The 23,505-nt window shown below is 46.3% G+C and overlaps 3 protein-coding genes across 5 annotated transcripts in view; 1 reads left to right on the plus strand and 2 right to left on the minus strand.

The window, feature by feature from the left end:
- Positions 1 to 549: 549 nt before the first annotated feature.
- Positions 550 to 9,585, minus strand: gnpat (glyceronephosphate O-acyltransferase). Its single transcript, XM_086188627.1, has 17 exons — positions 9,374 to 9,585; positions 8,333 to 8,524; positions 7,989 to 8,165; positions 7,780 to 7,909; positions 6,931 to 7,058; positions 6,718 to 6,793; positions 6,187 to 6,338; positions 5,978 to 6,108; positions 5,119 to 5,360; positions 4,924 to 5,022; positions 4,357 to 4,533; positions 4,193 to 4,272; positions 3,953 to 4,093; positions 3,622 to 3,721; positions 3,444 to 3,537; positions 2,866 to 2,927; positions 550 to 2,773 (listed from the first exon to the last, which is right to left on the minus strand). Exons 1-17 carry the CDS (start codon positions 9,395 to 9,397, stop codon positions 2,730 to 2,732), a joined length of 2,049 nt encoding a protein of 682 aa, XP_086044753.1. The 5' UTR covers positions 9,398 to 9,585; the 3' UTR covers positions 550 to 2,729.
- Positions 9,581 to 13,461, plus strand: fsaf1 (40S small subunit processome assembly factor 1). Its single transcript, XM_086188628.1, has 8 exons — positions 9,581 to 9,800; positions 10,488 to 10,664; positions 10,734 to 10,834; positions 10,947 to 11,006; positions 11,452 to 11,547; positions 11,629 to 11,715; positions 11,803 to 11,837; positions 12,283 to 13,461. Exons 1-8 carry the CDS (start codon positions 9,722 to 9,724, stop codon positions 12,410 to 12,412), a joined length of 765 nt encoding a protein of 254 aa, XP_086044754.1. The 5' UTR covers positions 9,581 to 9,721; the 3' UTR covers positions 12,413 to 13,461.
- trim67 (tripartite motif containing 67) overlaps positions 13,001 to 23,505 on the minus strand; it is a 44,145-nt gene continuing 33,640 nt past the window's right edge. For all 3 annotated transcript variants that reach the window (XM_086188626.1, XM_086188624.1, XM_086188625.1), the window contains 4 exons: positions 21,768 to 21,892; positions 21,379 to 21,557; positions 19,319 to 19,481; positions 13,001 to 19,059 (listed from right to left, as the gene is read on the minus strand). In XM_086188626.1, the coding sequence (XP_086044752.1) occupies positions 19,012 to 19,059; positions 19,319 to 19,481; positions 21,379 to 21,557; positions 21,768 to 21,892 (515 nt within the window). In that variant the 3' untranslated portion in view covers positions 13,001 to 19,011. The remainder of the gene's footprint in view (positions 19,060 to 19,318; positions 19,482 to 21,378; positions 21,558 to 21,767; positions 21,893 to 23,505) is intronic.

The following is a 23,505-nucleotide window of genomic DNA, read 5'->3' on the forward strand; positions in this document are numbered from 1 at the left end:
CATGATGAAAAATGCTGCTGTGATAGTGTGTGTGTGTGTGTGTGAAAGAGAGAGAGAGAGAGAGAGAGAGAGAGAGAGAGAGAGAGAGAGAGAGATCTGAGGCTCACAACGAGGCAAGCCTGACACCTAGAGGTTGGTTATGAGTGTCATTCTGTGCAGAAGCGAAAGAATGGAGGTGAAAGAATAATAGAATATTTATTAAAATAGATAGAAGAGGGATAACTTCAATTTTGGGCGAAAGTGAGAGACGCAGTAGTTTTAGAGGATCTTCCTCTTTAGATTTTATTTATTCACACATATAATCTATTTATAATATAATATAACATATTATATATTTATATATATATATATATATTATATAATATAACATATTATATATTTATATATCTACATATAATCTATTTATAAATAATCTATTTATCATTATTTTACCCAAGTATTTGTCTTTTTTATGTTTTGCTTGTGAACCCTGTACCAGAAAATAATAAACTTTCAACAGTTCAGCATACGCATATCAATACAAGTTAATTTTTTTCATTATTTTGTTTCCATTTCTATTCATTAATGCGTACATACGTACAACTGCATTCGATTTTTGTCTTTATAATAACTGAACATTACTCATCACTATTAACAATCTGCTGTTTCCTGTGTGAGTGAATCATATTAATGCCTCTTTTAAAATATGGTATCACTGGTCAGTCACTTTCATTGAAGCGCAACTCTGAGTTTATCCGGAGTTCCATTATGAGTGTAGGCGTTTACATTTTCATCGAAATTTTGCGACTCAAATTTTCGCAGGATTTGACCGCGACGATGAAAGCCGGCTGGTGTTGGATCCGTGTTTGCACGACTCTCAGGACCACACAAACATCATCAGAACCAGAACTCGTACTTCAAAAAGACAACTATTTATTAACTCGCTCACAAGCCGCCATCACAACTGGGAGGCCTCACCCAACACACACACAGTTACCGTGAATGAACGCACACATATGAACACACGCTGGTCACATACAAAGGTTTAGTACAAAAGTTATTATCCATGGAGAGGAAAGTTCAGTCCCAGTTTGTCGCTCTGTTGACTCGCGCTCTGGATGGCGGTGAGCCGGCAGACACGGGAGCTCAGCAGCTGCACAAATGCTTAAGATGCAGAGCTGCTTTGTTGCCGGTTGAGGTCACTTGAGTGAAGTAAGTTTCACATTTTACATGCTCTCATGTTCTACTTTATTTTCGTAACATGGACCGTATTGTAACGGGACCTCAAAAAAAAAAAAAAAAAAAAAAAGTCCAAATATTGCCAGAGAACCTGCACAAGGTCACATCAGGGGGTCAAACTGGGCCACTGAGGTGTTCCTGCAGTCCAAGCAGCTCTGCGTGTGTTAGAGGATTTCTATACCCAAGGTCTGCCAATGAGTGACTAAATAAGTAACTCCAATATAGCACAATTTAACTCATCTGGTGTTTGTTAAGAAACTTCTTAAAAATACATTTTTTTTCATCAATTTGCCTGCCAAGAGGGCCACTGTCACATGTTGGTGCGGCATTGACGCCATTTTCCCCACGGACCCACGTTTGCAGGCCGTGAAACAATTACTGTCCTATGGCAACGTGCGTTTGCAAAGCTCTTCCCTTCCATTTTGCTTTGGTCCAGTGTTTCCCTCGAGTACTTTAGGAAAAAATAAAAAATTTGAAATTTCGCCGTGCGGTTTGGCTAGAATGTGGATAGCATGCTAGCTAAGAAAAGCTAACGGGCAACACGGGAGCTAAATAAGGGGCTTTTGCTACCTCTGCAGCTCCCTCTGAAACACACCCAGAGGATATTCCATGTTGAGGAGAGTAAATTAGTCCGTTTAACCCGGGTTAGTCAGTAGACTTTCCATCACCCTCCAGTACAACCGTCCAAATATTACACAAAATCCCAACACCAAACATTAATGCATGGAATGGCAGGGCTGTCTTACTGACCCTTTTTTTTCATTATTGTTCCTGTTGGCTTCTATTTCCGCGTATTAAACAACATTATGACTTTAATAAGCAACTTCAGTAACTCTTCTGGACTTGAGAAAACGTCAATTATCCAACCGATAGACCAAGACCACGAGTGTCTTTGGTGTAGCTGTTTGAGTAAAACTCCTGGCAAGATTATTTATGAATGTCGTTTGGCAGCGGTAACGTTAGCAAAGCTGGGCTTCAGACGGGGGATGTCTTCCGACCCGCCATGTAGACGTTGGCCTGAGGTTTGTGGCAACTCAAGAGGCGTTGTTCATTCATCAAGTACAATGAACCACACAAACATGGCTGTTAATGTTCCTCCTACCCACGAAAACCCGCACACAAAGGAGGAGATAAAACAAACACTGCATTGCTGTAAAGTGCTACAAAAAGAAAAGAAAGACAAGAAGAAAACCAACGGAGGGAGTGAAGATTTCTGCAGGAAGAAACACAAACGAGCCATGCTGGACGAACCGGAGGACAGTCCTGACCCAACGCTGGTACGCATGGAGGCGTTCGCTGCAGAAGGGTCAGTCTGACTCATCATCCAGCTTCATTTAGTTTTAAAATAGGTTTTAGTGAGAGGAGAGGTTAAATACAAGCCGGCTCCAGATGGCGCCTTGTCTGATCCGTCTCTCACAGCAAGCAGCAAGACCGGACGACCTTCGAGATAAACTGGCGGAGTTCCAGGGGGTAGCGGTTAAAAACGACCTCAACCTTCCCTGGGTCCTCCTTCAGAGGTGGGCGACGGCAGCTTTCTGAGTGGGGAGTTTCCCTCCTGGAACAAGAGACAAACAGGGCTGTTTACAGGTCCAGAGGGAACCAAAGCTGGAGGTGACGGCGTTTGATCCTGCGGGTCTGGTTCCTCACCCAGCGTGTCTTCCAGGGAGTTCACCAGCACTTTGTTGATGTGTAGCGTCCCCGGCTCGGCTCTGAAGCAATAACATTCGATGCGGTATTTAATACTTATTAACTGCAGAACTGTAAACACAAGTTCCCGAATGATGCGTTTGCTAAAATTTAAAGTATTTTTCCAACGCGCATCAATCACACGGTCACTCGAAAGGCCCGGGACGGGAGGTAATCCGTGTCATTTCTGTCCATGCCGAGTGAAAAATAAGAAGCTGTATTTTAGAGGCTGTGGAGTGGAACCATGTTTCCTTTCTTCTCTGCTGTCAGTCGCGTACTGGAAGGAGCCATCAGCATGCTGTTAAAGCAACGAAGTGGAACGTATCGTCTTTCTGGTGACGGTGTTGTTTACGGTTTTCAAATTAAAAGCACACGAACACACCAAAGCCCGGAGAGCAACTTCAGCGACCAGCGAGTGAATGCATGAAAATGATCAAACTGGGGACAAACATGCCATTAAAAACACAACTCCTGTCTCATTAATGTGTCGTATGAAAATGGTCAAGTGCTGAATAACTTTATCAGGAAAACAAACAAACCCTCTAACTCTCTGCACGGCACCGAGTCTGAGCAAAGCTGCAAGAGCGTTCTTCTGAAGGTCAGATGACAACACCTCCATGTATCTTAGTCTGCCTGCATCACACAGACACACACACAAAGACAGGATCAGTGTATTTTGTGGTGGGTGGAAGTAGAAACACTCAAAGGAAGCACTACCTGACAGCAGATGTTTGATGATGAACTTCCGAACAGCAGGGACGAACTGTTTCTCTGTCAGAGCTTCAGTGGCGTCTTCACACAGAAAACGGCACACGATCTGCGCGCACACACACACACACACACGTTTACTGAAAAATTTCTGTAAATTAATTTTGATCAATTCCTTAATCAATCACATTCTTTAATCACACCTTTGTGTGGATTTAGCTTGTAAATGAAGTGCCGTGATTAGCCAGTGGGGGGCAGTACTAGACCTCTGCTGAGTGAAGTCAGACAGAAATGTGTGTGTGTGTGTGTGTGTGTGCGCGCGCGCGCGCGCCTCCCCCACCTGGTACCCTTGTAGAAAGGGGTCCAACAGCCTGTTGAGGAAGGTCACAGTTCTGTGCCCGCTGTCCGTCACCAGGACGTCCTGCTGGCCGACCTGCAGAGCTCCGGTCTTCACCAGCAGGTAACAGGCCTCCTCGAAATCCTGCAGGACCCAACAGGAGGAGGAGACAACTCATTAAATCGTGTCTACATTGATTAACATTTAATGAGATATTCCAGCTGTACAGACGAGCTTCCGCACCTGCACTGTGGCTCCGGGACAGAGGATGAACTCGTTAGCGAACATGTTCCTCAGGAAGCTGAAAGAGTTGTAAACCTCCTCTGGAAAACAATGTAGAATGAATATCTGCATCCACCTGCAATGTCCATCCAGACACTCAGAACATCTTCATCTCCCTGACTCACGTTTGTTGTTGGAGGAGGCGGCGTGGACGGCCGCGGCCAGCAATGCAGGGCGAAGAAAGACGTGCAGCCCCTGGTTCTTGTAGGCGGCACAAGAGAGCACGACGACGGCCCGGTTCAGGAGCTCCTCCTCTTGGGAGGCCGGCTCCCTGGACTCGGCTCGTCGTTCTGCTGCTGCAGCTGAGAGGAAAGGTAGCTGATGTTCCAGATACAAACCGTTCTCACACACAGCGAATAGGAGGGGAAGCTGTGCACGGCCAGTTTGATGTCTTGTACAGTTTGGATCTACTTTCAGTTACAATCAGCGATATCATGGTGACATAAATGACCTTTTCACAACACGGCTGATAAACCTACAAGTCGAGCGATGTGGCCTCTCGCCTGGAGATTATTCTTCTATCATTTAAAACGTTTTGGGGCAAATAACTGAAAATGTATCAAACCAGCCGTTACAACCGTGATACTCATGTCTTTAATACTTTCCCAGTTATGGAAAATAACTGATGTGATGTTACACAAGACATTTTCATGACTGAGATTAAAAAAACTCAATGAATATCAAAGATCAACCTTGTTCCACCGCCAGCCGCACGCATCCCTGAGAGACCCTCACCAGACCTGGATGCAGGGCGAGGCTGGAGGAAACCACCTCGGATGGAGGCACGTGGTCTGCAGGAGACAATATAGAAATGTGGTTGCAACACTACTGGCACCAGCGTCCCTCTGACTTCTCCATCTACCAGGCACTTCTGTACTCGTACACACCGGGCCAGAGGAGGAAGGCTCCATGCTGCCGGGAAAGATCCCTGAGCCACACAGCGTTTTCGGTCAACTCATCCAGTGGGATCCCCCCTCCGCCGCGGTTCTGGTGGTGGTTCTGGAGCAGCAGCGAGGCCAGGAGGACCCACGGCTTCAGGACACTGTTCTCCTCCTGGGCTCTGATCAACCTGTAGGCTGTGTCGTTCCCGAAGCTGTGGATGTCCTCGCTGGGCCTCCGGGGGATGTGTCTGGAGATGGCAAACTTACAATTAGCGCACCTTTTCTTTACACAACAGGATCCAAATGTGGCTTTAAGTACATTTAACCAGAAAGACAATGTAAAACTGTACTGTAAAAGAAGTGCTTCAGGGACCAAGAGTGGAGTTTTCGACTAGATTTGGACTCCAGAGCAGAGCTGGTTAAACATCTCGATCTGATTCTGTACGTTAGCCACATGCTAAAGCTACGCTAGTGTGGACCATAATTGGTGCGTCCACAAATTTGTGAAATGAGCAACTGCCACCATAAACACGTTAGCGAAATGTTTCCTGATGTGCTAAATCAAGGGAGAAGTTCCTTCATTTCCTCAGAGATTTCTACTCCCATGACTTCTGTTTGCAGTCCGTGGTGTCGCCCCCTGTTGGCCATTAGAAAGAAAGCGTGATGTAATGGCGCAGACATGAAGCTACCGCGTTACAGAACTTCCACACACATGTCAGCTGATCTTGAAGCAGTCTAACATCTGGAATGATTACATCTGGAACTGCTCAGCATACATCAGCTCTTACAGCAAGTGAGGCTTCACTCTGCCACGTCTGCCAAGTAAAACACCAGGGACCTTTGGAGTGGCGCTGGTTTACGGTACCTTGGTACCAGGTTGAACTGGCAGCGGTTCACCCGGCCCTGGGCTAAACTCCTCACAGACACAGGGTGACCGAAGTACACGTGGATGCTGCCGTAGTCCTCTGCTAGAATCTTTCTGGCTTTAAACAGACCCTGTAAGGAGGAGATGAAGATGCAGTGACGCTGGGCTTGAAGGACTTCCAGGATATTCTAGAACTCCTCTGGACTCACTGAGGTTGACTCTTTGGGTTTGGGTACCCCCAGTAGCTCCCGGGCGTAGAGCGCTTCCTCCAAGATCCGCTCATAGCTGATGCTGACCGGGACCAAGCTGACGTCAAACACCTCCCCTTTGAAGAAAGGATCCATCACTATATTCAGCAAACCTGAGGAGAGACCACAGTTGGGAATCTGATTTTTTTTTTTTTTTTAAGGTGAAAAAGCACCACATTTTGTCACCAGTGAATCAATAAGATATCCCAAAATTCATCAAATCCTGTAAAAGTAACTAAGAATTTCATAAATGTCAGTCATCCAAAATGGCTGCCAAATACATCGCGACAGCAAACTTCACTTGGAAAACGTTACGTTTTATAGGATTTGGTGAAACTGTGGGGGTCGCAGGGGCAGAAATGTTCTCGGTGACATATTTTCACCAGATATAAGAAAACATACAAATAAATATCAAACTCTGAACAAAAGAAACCAGTAGCTCAGGAATTTTGTCGTCTCACACGTCAGACCTTTTTGCTGCTCCTGGCTTACCCAACTTTGGAGTCAAAGATTTCGATGTTCTGCTTCTGGTTCCCTCGAGGAAAAACTCCACTGGTGCATAACCATTCTGGGAGTAAAAAAACAAAACAACAAGACAGGCAAACAGATTTTATTTGCTTTATTTATGCGTCTACTAAAAAAACAAAAACAAAAAACAGAAAGTCTGTTTCGCTCACTGATAAATGATTGTAAACGAATTCTCACCTTCAACATGGTCTTAACGTACTCAGAGAAGACGGCCCAGTAGAGTTTGTCTCCACCAAATGACCTCCGGATAAAGAACGCTCCGGACATTCGCAGCATCTCGCCAACAAATTTCATCCCCATGAAGTCTGCAGGCAGACACTGACTCAGTTCCTGGCTGCTTGTAGACGTGTTTTTGTGGGACAAACTACGCCGAGAGGTGTTTGTCTCTATTGACCCAGACGAAAGAGACCCTTCTCTCCTGTGTGCTGCATCAGGGAGCTCACACCCACGCTAGATAGCTTAGCACAATCAATGGTAGTGGATGGGCAGGTTAACATACCTCCATCAAAAGTGGTTGAGCATTAGGAATGACATGAAATAACTTGCAATTATGAGTAATAGTACTTTTAGAATCAGACACGAAGACGGAACTACTTTCCTGACTGGGCGCGGTGATCTGACGCAGCACCCCCAAAGCTGCATCGTTACATCATCTGATAAAATAAAACGACCGGAGAGGAGCGACTGCTGCCACTGATCACGGCCGACGACCAAGATCCTGGAGCTGATCCGGCTGATGACTTTTGATGGTGGCGTGCCAACACTCCCCATCCACTACCATTCATTGTGACGAGCTAACTAGCGTGGGCCTCGGCGCCCTGATGCAGCACACGGGACAGAAGGATCTCAGCCTTCCTGAAACTCCCCAAAACTTGGTGTGTTCCTTCAAAGTAAACAATGTCAGAGTAAAGATGGGTCTCCAACCCCACCAAGCAGGTGCTCATGGAGACACATGGAGCTCCTCCTTGGTGCAGCCACTGAGCAGCGCCATGTCAACCCCGACAGCCTCAGTACACTTCCACTCACCCATGCCGGCAGCGATGACAGGCAGCGCCAGGTCATATGTGTACAGGATGTATGACATCAGCAGGAAGTCCATGTAACTGCGGTGACTGGGTAGAAGAACCACCGGGTGCTCCTGGATGGCCTGTTGAAGCTGACATCATGACCAGGTGTTAGACGTGCACGCTCTCTGCTCGTCACAGGTGCTTGAGTCTGACCCGGGTCCCACTCACCCTCTGGATGCCCTCCTCGTTGACGCAGATGCTCTTGAACAGCGTCTTAAAGACTTTGCTGAGCGTGAAGGCGAAGAAGCGGATGGTGCTGAGCTGCAGCCGATGAGCCATTTCCTCCAAGATGGCCGACACCTCCTCCTGGATGTCATCCACAGCTTTGCCCGTTTCTTTGGAAACCTTGAAAAATACAAAACATTTTGCATAGCGAGCGACACAAGAAATCCACTGCAGTAACAGACGTAGCCAGAAGCCTGACTGACAGACACACGTCAACATGTCAGTTTGGCGGGACTCTGGGTGGGACCCATCATCAGAAGGCGGGGTAAACACTCTGTCAGATTTACCTGGTTGATGACATAACGGAGCTGCTGGGACTGCAGCACCATGGTCTTCAGCAGCTCCGCTTTGCAGGGCGTCACACCTTTGTAGAGCACCGGGGTGTAACATCTGAGGGCGTACCTGAGGTCACTGGAGTTCCGCCTCTCCTCCAGAATATCCTCAAAATCATCTCGCTTCTTCAGCATAGGATCTCTATGCTGAAGGAAAAGGCAAGTAACACATAAACTTGAATTATTTCATCAGCGTCTATTGATCTACCATTAAAAACAGACATTTCTTTTCAAAATGCAACGCTTGACAACAGCAGATGCAAAGACCAGTTTGGAGGAGACTTGAATAAGAACTCCTTCAACGATAACAACCCATAACTGAACTGATGAAGATGACAAATCCATGCAGTGAAACTTACATGGAACCAAATTCATCTTTTGTATTAAAACAAAGGTAAAGTACTGCAAATGATTACAGTACAGTTCATTCCTAAGACATAAAATGAATAATTTCCTTGAGTGTAACAAGTACAGTTATTATTAGGCGGTTATTCTTTTACTTTTCTTTCTTTCCACTACTGCGAGGCAGGAGAGGAAAGATTAATTTCCAGAGAGTTCAGTATTTGATGTCCCAACTCTCTGGTGACCCCTCAGGCCCATTTTACAACTTAGTACAGCAAATCTGAAAGATGAAGTTCCTTCAAGACAAAGTTAGGTTATAAGGCAATAAAGCCAATACTTGCTTCAGGTAAGATTTATGACCATAAACTACAAACAAAATGTAAGGAAATCCTGCAAACTTGCAAAACAATGTTAGCTAAAGTGGCTAAATCAGCAGTAAACAAATAATGAAAGATGAGTTGTTTTTCGCAAGCTACGAGCAGAATGCTAATCAGTGTTGACATGAAAAGTGCAGCAAAGCACATTAGCAAATTAAGGTAAAGGTAGCAAAGCTATTTCATAACAAAACAAGAAAGTCAGCATTCACGGTCCGAATGAATCAAATGTCACAGCACACAGACAGGCTAGCTTTAGCTGGCTAGCAAGAATACACACCGAGTAAACCGCGCTAGAGGCCATATTTTAACACACTTGACTAAAACATCGACGCTGCATCCAGTGAGTCTGTACGTGCACGGAGTGTTCAGCAGTGCTGTGTCTTAATAATAGTAAAAAACAAGTAGCTGAGGTGGTCAACACTTGAAGAACTTCACATGGGCGTTAGCCGCTACTTCCGTCATTTTAACCGATCTACGGTGGCCGGGGAGGACCGCGGCTGACGTTACACCACGTGTTTCCACAGTTTGTTGACATGCAGACTGCCGACACGCTTTTGTCAGTCAACCGCAGATCTGTTTTTTCTGTTTAGCTCTCGTTGTTTTGTCTTCTTTACTTTTTCTTATAATGGATTCCAGCGCTAACGGAAAAGAAGATGACGACTGCGCGTTTCTTGAACATGTTTTGGACAAACTTTACGACTTTGGTAAGTGTAGTCAGGGACGCTAGCTGGCTAGCTAGCTAGCTAAAGTGCTGTTTTCAAGAGTGACGTAATTGTTGTGAGAAACCTACTCTGTCTTCTTTCTGATCTGAGTTATTTCTAACTAACTCACCTGTTGATGAAGGACTGTTTCTTTTTTTGAGCTTCAAAGCATCGCAGCAATTTTCCCTAATCCCGTTGCTAATGTTAGCTAGTTAGCTCGCTGATCCGTGAATCTGACGACCTTTAACGATGCAGCGTCTCTCAAAACTGCGGCTCTCATCTGACGGGAGTGAACTGAAGCACGTCGTAGGTTTGATGTAATTAGTGTTGACTCTGAACCTGCGGAGGATGTAACTGATGTCTCACTCTCATGTTTAATGTTGCATGAGAGTTCTCTCTTTACTGGCCATCTTCCACCGTGCAATGATAAGCTCATGCACTGCTACATTAACATTCTACCTCAGTATCCTCACGTCTCAAACAGCTTATTTGATTATAGTAAACTATATTTAGGGTTTAGTTTGTGTCTGTTAGTTTACTGAGAACGCAAGCGCCGCTTCTGTCAGACCCTTGTGTTCTCCTCGCCTCCCCACCACAGGAAAGGCATTGACGAATGTTCTCATGAATCGCGTGTTGCTAAGAAACTGGGATTTCACATTGTTTGCCTCCTGTGACTTTGTGCCGGTGCAGGAAATGGATCAGCTACCAAAAATAAGTCTCGGAAGAAGAAAAAACGAAACCGATGTGAGGAGGAAGAAGGAGGAGGAGACGACTCACCTACAGCTGATGGTCTCTGCTGTAACCATGGAGACAAGGAAGCAGAGCGACGAGTTGCTGCTCCCCAGCAGACGAAGTCGGAGGACACAGGTGGGCGGCTGCCGTGACGAGATCAGACAAAGTCGATGTGCCGGTGTTTAAGGTGTCTTGTGCTTTCAGGTGTAAATGTCCGACAGGGGAAGCAGGTGGAGGTCGTGACCTTTCAGGACCCCTCTAAGAAACAGAGGACCAAGAAGAACACGGCGCCTGGCAGCTCGCCTGTAGGTCGCTGTCCGTCTGTAGCGACACCATAATGACCCACAAACACCCACACGACTGTTTCTAACGCCTGTTTATGTTCTTGTTGCCGCCATCTTCCATCATGTCTTCCAGCCTCCACAGACGGCGGAGGAGAAGCAGAGTGGGCAGCTGGAAGGGATCAGTTTAGAGAAGGTGACCTTTACCGGGCGGGAGGTTTCTGGGCTTATTTAGGAGGATCCTAAAGGTTGAGACATTCAGGGTGAACCTGGAGAAATGCCCACATGTAGAAACCGTCATTTCCAGGCCTGGAGGTAAAGTCCTGGAAATGACGATGTAAGTCGTTCCGACTCATTTGCTTAGCTTACGAAAGCACTTGTTTATTATGTATCAAGCTGGTCATTAACTCTCGACCGTTGTACCGCCGCAATTTTTATACAGATTTGTGTTGCGTTTTTTTTTTCACGAGTACACCGAATATTTGGTGAAATAAGAATTAGCATAAAAAGGATGGAAGAGTCGTGGACAGGAACTGACAGATGCTAGGACGAAGCCTGAGTCCTCCTCCAGAGCTGATCTACTACGCATTTGTGTAACTTTTAACAGGATGGCGTGTGTGTGTGTGTGTGTGTGTGTGTAGGCTCGGCTGGAGGTCCATCGCTTTGGTATCACGGGGTATAAGAAGGAGCAGCAGCGGGTGTTTGAGCGGGACAGAGCCGTCATGCTGGGCGCCAGAGTAAGAAAACCTCCCTATCACAGGCATTAAGATGGCCGAGCCCCTGGCCTGCTGACTAACCGACTCCTGTGTCCTGCTCAGCCTCCGAAGAAGGAACACTTGAACTACAAGACGCTGCAGCAGCAGATCAGAGAGAGGAAGCAGAAGGCCAAGGAGGAAGTAGAGCCGGTGAGACCTGCACGGCCTGAGTTGTCGGCCGCCGCCAGTTCACGCCGTTATGTTCTCAACTCTAACTACCGTGTTTCTGCTCTACAGGACCTGAAGAAAACCAAGAAGAAGAAGCATCAGAGGTGTGTGTGTGTGTGTGTGTGTGTGTTTCCTTCTGTGGAGCGGCAGCAGGCTCAGACCCATGCTTGAAGAGTCTCTGAGTCTGAATCGTGTTTATTCTCCAGTCATGCCTCGAGTCATGGGAGGAACATGCCAAGCTAATGGGAGTTGTGTTTTGTTGGCCGTCGTCCCAAGAGCCGGACAGGAAGATTTTCTTTTCCTAGTGAGCGTCAGACTCAACCCTCCGACGGCGGTGCAGGCGAAGACCCTTTTTGAATGAGTTATGCTAACGCTTCTCCTCCGCTGCCATTCGTTGCGCTAAGCTAACTAGCGTGGGTCTCAGCTCCTAAACACAGCAGAGTTGGCGTGTTCCTTTACAGGCGTTTGAATCTGAGTCATGGACAGGTTTGAGGTTGTCTGGTTGCGCCTCAGTGACTGAAACTGTTGATGTCCTGCTGTCTCCCCCAGGGACAAGAAGAAGGTGTCCTCTGGTCCCGACTCGGCTCCCTTGGGTCAGGTGGGGCGCTTCAAGAACGGCATGTTGATCCTGAGCTCCAAGGAGATCCAGAAGATCAAGGGCAAGAAGGGAGGCAAGTAGGTTTGTGTGGGACATGAACCCGTCGGCGTGTGGGCGGAAGTTACACGCTTGCAGGGGGATGAAGGTCAAACGTGTCAGCAGAAGAATGGGGGTGGGGTGGGGGGCGGAGTTCTGCTCTCACACCTGAACTGTCAGACTGAGGTGAAGAAGACTCACCTGGACGAACCGAGGGAACATAAATATCCAAATAAGATGGAATTGGTGTTGAGTCCAATGTGTGGAGTCATGTGACTGGCGGGGGGGAGAGGAGCGTCGACGGCGGTCCACACCAAAATCACCAGAGAGATGATGAGATGGGCGCTGACGGACACTCACGCGGGTCTTAAAGGGAACTCCTGTGCCACGATCATCTCCTGTTGCAGAGTGAGGAACCGGAACCGGAACCAGAACCGGAACGCATCAGCAGTCCAGCAGAGGAACTGTCTTTTCTCTGAGTTTCCTCTTCCCATCTAAACTAAAACAGTTTTGGACAGAAGCAGCCCACTGGTCTCAGTGGCTTCTTCTACGATTTCTCCAGATGGGGTGTGTGTGTGTGTGTGTGAGAGAGAGAGAGAGAGACACATTAAAGACTCGCTCAATGTTGCATCACAGGTAATTTTTTTTTTTAATTGTTCTTTTATAAACGACCCAAAAGCAGACGTTTTGTACGCCTGGTGTTTTACACTGTAAAGGTTTTCAAAATTCTGCAGTTACAACGCGTCTCTCATATACAAACCATGAAAGAGTCGTACAAAACATTTACAGCTGGGCAGGAAGGGAAGAACACAACCGACGACGACCATGGTTACAGAGAATCAGACAAATGAGCGCAGGGCGAGGACGCGCAGGAAGCTGGACGTTCTGCCCCACACACAAACTGGATCTTTCTTTTTTTTTTCCCGTCTTCTCTATCAAAGGGAGAAGTTGATGACGGGAAAGGAGCGGGTTGTTTCGGACTCACACCAGCGGCCATATTAGCTGAATATTCCAGGAAGGAAAAAGGAAAAAAAAAAACACCCCACAGGAAATCCGAAGCTTCATGTAGTGGGTAGTCAGAAGGGTTTATATCCAACCGCAGCTGGGGGGGTGGAGGTGGGTGTGTGTGGGAGGGGGTGTTTGGGGGCATGAAGACGCAGAACTGAAATAAAACCAACACATCAGTAAATCTATTTACATCGATCACGTTTGCTTCCTCCGCTGTTTCTGGTGTTTAATAGCAGCGACGTGCGTCTCCCGCATTTTACAGGTGAGCAAGCTCACATTCGTGAGGGGGGTCAAAGGTCACGCGTAGGTCGTCACGTGTCAGGAATCACGACGTCGGTCAAGTGTTCCTTTCTGCCGCTAATTCTTGTTCTATTTTAACCTCCTTTCACCTGATAACCCTCAAACCTCTGTGACATCAGATTAAAACTTTGTGCTGTTCGCGAATATTTCCTGGACTACTGCGCCCCCCCCCCCCCCCCACAGAGGTGTGGGGGGGGGGGGCAGCACCTGTAGCACCTCAAAGTCCTGTTCAGCAGAACATTGCGATAAATACACAAGAATGCAGCGCCGGGCCTCAGTGGCGCCGCTGCTCTTTGTTTCATTTATAAAATATGGAAGATGCTCGTTCCACTCGCCTTTGTTCAACAAACCCTCTTGATTTTTTTTTTGTGTTATTAATGACAAACAAACAAACAAACAAAGTAAATCAGGATATTTCAGAGTCTGGACCCAACAACCAACACAAGCGATGGTAAAACGGCGCGTTCGCCGTCGCAGCTCTTCAGTCGTTGGGCTCCTTCGTGGTGAATCTGGGAATTTGTTTGTGGTGCAGCACTGAGAGAAGTTGGCGCTGCGGCGCCGTCACCGATGCGTCGTGACGCCGTCGCAGGATTGTAACAAGCTGCTCGCTATCCAAGGATGTGTTTGGTGTTTTACACCCCCCAACACCTTTGATTCATAAATTAATAATAAAAAAATAATAGCATGACCGTCAGGCTGCATTACTTTGTTCATTAAACCGGAAAAAAAGGGGGGGAGCAGAAAATAAATATATTGAAAGATAGAACCTTTTACTCTCCCATAAATAATTATTCTCAAATAAATGTATGTGTTTTCTGCTGCTGTTGAGAAAATAGACCTCTCCTGATAGAGTAAGAAACGTGCATCAGCTGCTCTGTTCTGGCGTATTTAAATGAACATTAAAATCACCACCTTAATCTGTAATAATATATAAAAGCTTTATCATGTCATGGCTGCTTCGATGTCCCTGATTGAATGTTGAAAATGATACAAAGTTGTAACAATAACAGTAATAATCACATTTAAAGGCTCACATGAAGCAACAGGATAGGAATGAGGGTTGCGCCTCCACCCACCAGCAGAGGGCGAGCTTTCACAGCAGTTGGCTTGGAACATCACTGCAATAACAAGAATCATGGTAATACTACAGTACTCTATTTACAGTACAGCTTGAGATATTTTGTAAACTTGTTTGGATCCATGCTTCCTATCACGTCACAATCAGGACTCGCGTATTTACAGGTTTCCGGTTCCCAAACACACAAGATCCCCCCCGACTCTCCCCACATGACCAGGAAGAGAAAAAGTTCTCCAAGAAAATCCAAGATTAAATGACCTTAAAGCGACGATGCTTGATACATAGATAGGGATGAATAATCTGGGGAGTCGGAGGTGAAGGAGCCAGCAGATGTTTCACTCCAGAAGGTGAAACCACAGCTGGGTTCAATACCGCCGCTCCGCGACCGCTGGAAGCTCGCAGAGTCGGCGTTTAAAGGTACAGAGTGTCTCTGATGCCAGCTGAGAGAAATAATCTCTACTCCACCCATCTCTGCGCAGGGATTATAATCTGTGCGCTCAGATTTACGGCTGCGCAAATTCTGACAAATCTCTGAGTGTGATTGCTTTGACGGGTTGTGAGACGATTGGTGAGGCACTCAGCGCGTGATTGGGTGAACCACCGATCCGTCACCCGCTGGATTCAACCAATCAGAAGCTGAAGTTACAAGACATGACGACAGAAGAGTGAAGAGAAAAGTCCTCAGCGGCGTTCTTCCTTCTTCAACGCCACGCGTCGACGCTTACCTGCACGGAAACATTTAAACTGCGATTGCTGACTTTCCGCAGAGCGGGACGCCAAACAAATCTGCAGATTTGCCTGCGCATTTCTTTTCTCAGCTGGCAGCAGGGGGGGTCTCAAATATCTGAGTTGTGTGGCTTCTACTGCCCTCAAGTGGCCACAAAAATGTTAGTTCACGCAGGTTTTGAATGAAACGCCTCCCCGCCCTGGAGCGCTGCGATGAGCGTTAATCTCCTTCTTCTAAGTCACAGCACTGCGGCTGAGTTTTCCAGCCGCGGGGCGCCACATCTGATCCCCGCCCCGAGCGCAGTCACCTGATGTGACTTCTCAGGATCATTTCCAGCACGGCTGACGAAAGACGCCTGCTGGAGTCGAGAGAGAGACTGAGAGATGAGAACACTGTCAAATCACTGCAACTTTCCTCCCCTACTTTACAACATCAAGTCATGACCGTCGGGCTTTTGAAGAACACACACGCACACACACACACACACACACACACACACACACACAAAAAGGAGGTTCAGCTCAGTTCCACTTCATCTGTTTCTACTCCGTGATGCGTTTGAGGGCGCCGGGCCTGGGAGGGGAGCGACCCTGTTACCTCACTCTGATTAATTCACAAGGACAAGGTTAAAAGCGTTTGCACACATTTCATTTGCCGCTAAATTAAAAACGTTCTCCTACAATTTATTAAACGCTTTCGGCTTGTTTTAACCTCCCGGAACCCCGAGTTGGTATGCAGCCAAGCATCAACGAAAAACAAAATCTGTTTAAAACTGTAATTTGTGTGAGGGGGGAAAAAAAAAAAAAAAAACCTCGACCGTGATAGACTTGATTTTCTAAGTCGCTCGACATGGTGGAGTTTTTTATTTTTATTCATCGTGAAGTCTCAGTTCAAAGGTTAAACAACCGCTGAAGCAGCCTGAAAAGAAAAAAAAACAAAACATGAAATATAATTTGTTTCCTCGAAAGAAAACCAAAGCTTATTCCACCTGTTTCAAGTCTTTATGCTAAGCTAAGCTAGCTAGCTACTTTGGGGACATTAGCGAAGCAGCTGCTGGTTTAAAAGAGGAATTTATTGGAGTGTTGGTCAACTTAAAAAAAAACCAAAAGGCCACTTTATGTTTAAAAAAAATAACTATTGCTAAACTTCGAGTTACATAATGCAAAATAACGCGAATTTAAAAAAAAAAGACGGGAGATGAGGGATGTTAGCTATCTGTTTACGTCAGGCTAGCAACAGATTCGCTTGGCTTCTGGTCAGAATTTCTCAGAGTGAGACTCTCAAAGTCAGCCCCAGGGACAGAGTGTTCCTCCAATTTAGTCATTTTACATCTTTGAAAAAGTTAAAGACACGTGGCCTCAAAATAAATAGGTCATATCTTTTTTCTGTATGGCCGTAAAAGACAAAGATTTCGTCGCCACCGGCCACCAAGAATTAATTGAAGTGTCCGCTTTTCTTTGAAGGCGTGAACATCCCTGCTTCATTCCCAGGCTCTGTCAATCAGTCACGCGACTGAAAAATGAAATGGAATGGAGCCCAAACCACCAGTTTGACCTCAGCACGTCAACCTCTTTTGACAGCAGCATCAAACATGGAGGATCAGTATTTTTCAAGCAGATTCCCACAGATATGAAGCCATTTCTCCGCTAAACACGAGCCGACAGTGACAAGACATAAAGAAAAAGTCCATCCTTCACAAAATTGAAGAGTGAAACAACCTGCTGGTGCCGTTTGAACTCCTACTTCTTGTTTTATCTTGAAAGCTGTGAACAACCCCAGAGAGAGAAGCAGAGCAACGAGAAACTGCTGAGTCATGTCTCCCTTGTTGGCACCTTCTGAAAGTACCTTATCATTAGAGAAAAAAACAACAACAACAAAACAATCTTGAGGTGTTTCTTCTTTAACATAAAAACAAAAGTATATCACGGCACAGTGGAATGTTATCTGTGCACTCGAGCTCACAACAGATATGCTAGCTAGGAGGCTAAAACAGGTGGTTGCCATGGCGTTTGGCAGCAGCACCACACCTGCTGGCTACTGTTACATGAGGTTATATTAGTTGGGTTGTAGGCCCTCTGGAGCAGTTGCCACCATCTACAGCTCCTCAACTTAAATTCTGGTACATGGTGGGATGGTAACCTAAAAGGTCAATTTGTTAGCACCTGAACAAGCTAGTGCTGTCTTGTCTTGTAATACCGCTTTCTACGATAGAGGGTCTTCGGGTGAAGTAGTACCTCTATTAACAGAATGCAGAATTACAGTATGTAACTACATCTTTCAATAACTCTTCAGTTTTGTGGCAGCTAAGGCAGGTAGCAACCCTGGCGAGCCACGATGGTGAGATCATAGCTGCTGGTGCTAACAGGATGGCGAACACATAGGAGAGGGACCAAGGGTCTTTGGAGACAGACAGAATATCTACTGCCTGGCTCGAGCGATGCCCTCAAGGAACATTTGTTTGAATGCAGCAGCATCATCTCCTACATGTTTGCCTCTTGCGCTTTTTGCTGCGGTGTTCGGCTCGATTTTGAACGCAACGCGAGCTTGAAGAAGCTAACAGGCTACAAGGGAGCTAAATGCAGCTATCTGTGAGGTACATGAAGATATTCCACGTGTCTAGGTATCAAAAAACGCTTCTCGCCAAGCAAAAACGGCAACCCAAACTCCAAAGAAACGTCACTCATTTTTTGTAATCAAAGATGCCGTTTGATATGATTGCAAGGCATGTTTTACCCATCGGACTACTGATTGTAACGCTGGCACACTCTGGTCTGCTACACAAGCTCCCTTAGTTCCCGCGGCACAAACTGAGCCGGTTCTACAGAGGTTCTTTAGCTCTGAACAGAACCATTTCTGTTGCAAGGGGAAAGAAAAATAGACCTGCTGCTGTTTGTCTCACGCCATCAACAACCGGCGCTATCATGGATGTGTGCTAATGTCTCAGAGCTGAACCCGGGCATTAGCATAAAAGCTAACCTGTAAACAAAAACATTAAAAACTGACATTTTTAAAAGACGCCTTCCCTCAACATGGACTTCTGAAGCATCCGTGCATCCAGAAAGCAGCGTTCCATTTCAAACAAACCGCCAGAGTTTCACCCTCAGCACGTGCCAAGGAAATTAGCACGTCCATGTTAAAAGGTGTAGACGCCCCAGGTTTCTGGTTTTACTCTGGGGAGAGAAATGTGAAGCACTAGCTGGTTCAGGTCGCCTACAAGTTCTATCCTTAACTGATTGTTGGTATAATCCTGGAGTTCACAAGAAAAAAAAAAGATTTGATAAAAGCACGGTAGAAATTCACAGTAACACCAGTCAACTCTGTAATTATGTCCACAGGCTTCAATCGACATATGTACAAGCATTCTCAGATCTCTCGCCCCAAATCATGGAGGAGGGTTTCACACTGAAGTGCATCAAAGATGAGGGCACCTTGAGAAGGGCGGGAGAGGAAATCGTTGCCCTCTGACAGGACTGAGAGGGTCTGTGTGTGCGCTTCGTGTGACGGAGCACGCTGGCGAGCGGGAGGATCTTCCTACTGTTTGATATTCTTTGGCACCTCCAGGCCCGTCACGAGGGTCACCTGCAGGGGAAACGTTCGTAAGCACCAAGGAATTGAAATTCCACCGCGGCTCCGTGCTGCACCTTTAGCGTGTTTGTCTCGGAGGTGTGTGTCACACTAACCGTCAATCTCTGGGGAACAAGTGCTTTTGACTAAATAATGAAACACTGTTTGGATGGATGGATGGATATTAGAAGCCAGCTGGCAAAAATGTTTGTTTTGTTCATCTGAAACACACACACACACACACACACACACACACACACACACACACACACACCTGTACATTTCTGTTGAGGCTGACTGCAGGCATGAACACCCCGTCCAGGTTCTGAAAGGCAGTTGGTCCATGCTGTTCTTTGTTGATGAAGAACGTCAGTGTGTGTTTGGTCAGATCCAGGAGGACACCCACGGTGGAGCCCTTAGTGATGCCTCCCTCAGCCCTACACAAGACACACGCACGCACACACACACACGCACACACACACACACACACACACACACACACACACACACACACACACAACCAAAAAACATGAGGTGTCTGCGTGGGGATCAGATGTGTGACGTTTTCAGGCTCTTCCGTCCGCACGTCACGTTACCGCAGTATTGAAGCTTTTGGCGCAAACATCAACTCAAACTTAAGGATCAAGTTAAAAGACTTTGGTCGACAAAGGCCAAAGGTCACAAGTGAGACTTCCAGAAATCCTGCAAAAGAAAAAGTGAACTTTGTATTGTGTGTCCTTCCTCCTCTGGTGTTTCCACTGGGATGGAAACGCAGCTGCTGCCACCTCACGTGACCACGATGCCTCAGGAAAACGTTGAAGGAACGTCTTCAAATACGGTACGAACGGCCACTGTGACGCAAGGATGAGCTGAGAACTTTTTCAGAGGTCAAAGGTCACAAGCACACATTATGGAATCGTTCAACAACAACACTGTATTTCGAGTTTAAAGGGATGAGCAGGTGACAGCTGAAACATTCTACTGACCTCAACAGCAGGAAGCTGGAGGACAGATGTCTTAACGTGTGCCAATTAATAACTCGGGGAGGGAAAAATTAGATATTTAAGTCTCCGATTCGGTGTTTGAGAGCTTCTGGCTCTGTTTGCTCTGGTCTGTGGGGGGAGATGAAATAAACAGCTTCAGGAGGGTTGATTTTCAACGTGCCGACAGCCACGTTTCTTCCTCTCCTTCTGATCTGAGCTGAGTGAACGTCAGCACCCCGGGAGACGGGAAGGAATCAATACTTGGTAAATAACAAGAAAGAGATGATTAATGACCTGGAAGTCAGTGGCACGCTGAATAACCCTGCAGTCTGATTGCTGTGTGATAGCAGGAGAAGAAGAAGAAGAAGAAGTCTGCTTTTATCATGGCGAGAATAGACTTTTTTTCTTTTTTTGGAGAATAAATGTTTAATGAGACTTTGATGGCTTCTCTGTGACAGAGCGATGGCGCTGGGAGCGTTTGGATGTCTTCCTCGACTGCTCCCAGGCGGTTGTGTAGTATGTTTATCATTATCATGCCTCCTTCAACTGCAGACACGGTGAATTATTGTACTGTGGAATAATTCATGACCAAGTGACATTTTATAAAGCAGGTAAATCGTCAGAAACAGGCGTGACTGTGTGAGAGGCGTTTCAAGTTGTCGTTGGCGTCCAGCTGAAACCAGTTCGGCCTCACACTTGAACGAGACGAAAGGCTAATTTATTAGAAATAAAACCAAACATCCCAGACGGAAGGACGGGGAGGAACTACCCAACCGAGAGGGAGAACAAGGCTGAGATCAAAAAAGAACCCCGGGTTCCTGGAGATTTGTTGTGCTGACAAACTACCTGAGAGTATTTTTCAAAGAGAAAAATACCAGGTGGTGCTTTTCTGAGCACTTTGGATGTTTGTTTTAAACTGAGATGCTTTTGGTTGCTGCGATACGGCGGATCAGCCGGAGTGAAAGCGAGTACTTCCTCTGGTCAGAATAACTGCAGCAGGCGGAGAAGACAGCGTGTGGGTTCACGAGAGCTTGTGGGCGAGTACGGCCGTCTGCCTGGAGAGCTCGTTCACTGAGTCGCCCTTCGACCGCTGGGTTTGGAAAAAAACAAAACTCCCACAAAGCTAAAGGCTCATTAGAGGCAAGCGTTTGCAGCGTAGCGTTAAAAACACGGTCCTCCTTTTGCAATCAATTCAAATACACGCCTCCTCTGAGGAGGGAAACAGCAGCGTGACGGTGTTCTCCAGTTAACGAGCCACTTCCATACGTAAAATATTCAATCAAGACATCGTAGCTGGAGACGTAGCAACGGTGCCGAGGTTCCAGGCCACACCAGAGTCGACTCCTCCTACCTGTTGGTGTGAGAGTTGTTGTGCATGAACCAGGATCGGTTGTTGTCCACGTACATGGCCCAGGCCTTGTCGTCCTTCCCCAGCATCATGTCCTTCATGGTGTTGATCCTCGCTATACCAAATGCAGGGTCTGGGTGGTTGTCATAGCGATCGATGCTGACCTCCCAGTAGTGGACGCCCTGAAATTGAAGGAGGTAGAGGAATAATTATGTCAACCCGAGGGAGACAAAATCCCCGACAGCATGACCTCTTTGGTGTTTCGCCCTCACGTTCACTGACAACCTCGTGCGTGGGTTACTGCTCCGCTGTGGTCATCAGTGGTGAAAATTGTGAGTTTTCATTAGCAGCGTTTTTTGGTGAAATCAGAGTGAAGACATTCGTCGGCTCACCTTAGAGAACGCGGCGGTCCCCAGCACCACGCGGTCGTCGTAGCTGTTACAGGAGACCGTCTGGTTCTCATTGGACAGCACGATGTCCCGGTGAGCCGAGGAGGGGTCAAAGGTGAACCAAGCCACTGCAGGAAGTTGACAAGATTCTGTTCAGTTGAAAAAAAACCCAAAACAGAACAAACAAAATATTTCCACAATCAAATGTCAGCCGATGCCTGAACTTGATCTCCATCGTCACGCCAAATTTAATTTAAATTCTTCCACAACTTCTTTTGTTATCCTGCTAAAAGACAGAGGGGTAAAAACTGACCTCAGTTCAGAGCTAAAAAGGGAATGAAAACTATTATTTTGTATATCAGAGTATTTCTTTTCCTTTCTTTTTTTTGGCAGCGGCAAGCAGAAAACAGATACTGAACAAATCCTGTCCTTCTGAAAACACAAAAATAACACAAGTTTCCAGAATCTTTTCTTCAAATTTTGTTCGTAAAAACATTAAATGTTTCATTTAGTGAAAGTTGAGTGACTCAGCAGTTGTTGGCTGCTCAGACGCTCGGGAGAATTGAGTGTCTGATCATTATCATGAGTCAGTGGTAAAGTAAAATCTCAATGTGGGAGGGAGTTTTACTACTGAGTAAAACACACACACACTCACACACACACACTTGCTGCTGCAGGCAGAAACATAGGCAGGGACACGTTTACTATCTCAGCTCGAGGACAGAACTGCTTCATCAGCGAGATACGATTATACGCTGCATCACTGAAAAAGTAGTGACACAAGCACTGTTCTCACACACACACACACACACACACACACACACACACACACACACACACACACATCCTTGAACTTATATCTTTATAAGGACTTTCATTGACGTAATACATTCCTTAGCCCCTCCCCCTAAACCTAACATCTCCACTGACTGCCTGATTCTAACCTTGACCCTAAACCTAACCTGAACCTGATTCTAACCTTGACCCTAAACCTAACCAGAACCTGATTCTAACCTCCACCCTAAAACCAAGTCTTGACCCTCAAATGGCCCTCAGAAGATGTGAGGACCGGCTAAAATGTCCTCACTTTCCAAAAATGTCCTCACTCTGTTGGTTAAATACGTATTCTAGTCCTCAATATGTAGCAAGTACAAGAACACACACACACACACACACACACACACACACACACACACACACACACTCAATGTGCAGTGGAGTCTGTTTAGTGACTGATAAACGTTGATCCCTCCTGCCGTCTTTTGTCCGTATTTTATTCGTTTGTCTTCCTGCCTACCAGCCGCCTTCTCCTCCTCTCTCTCTTCCTCCACCCTCACCCTCCTCTTCCTCCCCCCTCTTTACTTGACAGATGAGGTCTCTTACTGGTTACACTGGTTTTACACCTACAACAGACATTTTCCCTGCGACGGCCAAAACTAAAACTTAATGATGGGCAAAGACCCAGAAACTCCCACCGCGTCTTACAATGCAAAATAACTCCCCGGATCAAACACAATCTAAACTTTCACAGAGTCAATAACTAACGTGTCACTGTGTTAAAGTTACATTTCCCAGTCTGAAACAAATATACGGTATCATGGTGAGTTTAACTCCATCCATCCAGTGTTGGACCAACTGTAACATCAGAGTGACGTCCTGCATTAGGAGTCTGACGACTGTCCTACATCATTTAAGAGCATTTGACAAAAAAATAACCCAAAAAGCAAAACAAAAAAACCCT

This window comes from Aulostomus chinensis, chromosome 20 (assembly GCF_037954235.1).
Source record: "Aulostomus chinensis isolate RoL2024-O1b breed Wild chromosome 20, RoL_Achi_v1.0, whole genome shotgun sequence".
NCBI classification, from domain to species: domain Eukaryota; kingdom Metazoa; phylum Chordata; class Actinopteri; order Syngnathiformes; family Aulostomidae; genus Aulostomus; species Aulostomus chinensis.

Coding starts and splice junctions, on each gene's coding strand:
- gnpat (XM_086188627.1), bottom strand. CDS start 9,397: ATGGCCTCTAGCGCGGTTTACTCG. Junction 4,273..4,356: donor CGCCTCCTCCAACAACAAAC/GTGAGTCAGGGA, acceptor ATTGTTTTCCAG/AGGAGGTTTACAACTCTTTC. Junction 2,774..2,865: donor CTCCCTGGAAGACACGCTGG/GTGAGGAACCAG, acceptor CTCTTGTTCCAG/GAGGGAAACTCCCCACTCAG.
- fsaf1 (XM_086188628.1), top strand. CDS start 9,722: ATGGATTCCAGCGCTAACGGAAAAGAAGATGACGACTGCGCGTTTCTT. Junction 10,665..10,733: donor GACGAAGTCGGAGGACACAG/GTGGGCGGCTGC, acceptor TTGTGCTTTCAG/GTGTAAATGTCCGACAGGGG. Junction 11,838..12,282: donor AAGAAGAAGAAGCATCAGAG/GTGTGTGTGTGT, acceptor TGTCTCCCCCAG/GGACAAGAAGAAGGTGTCCT.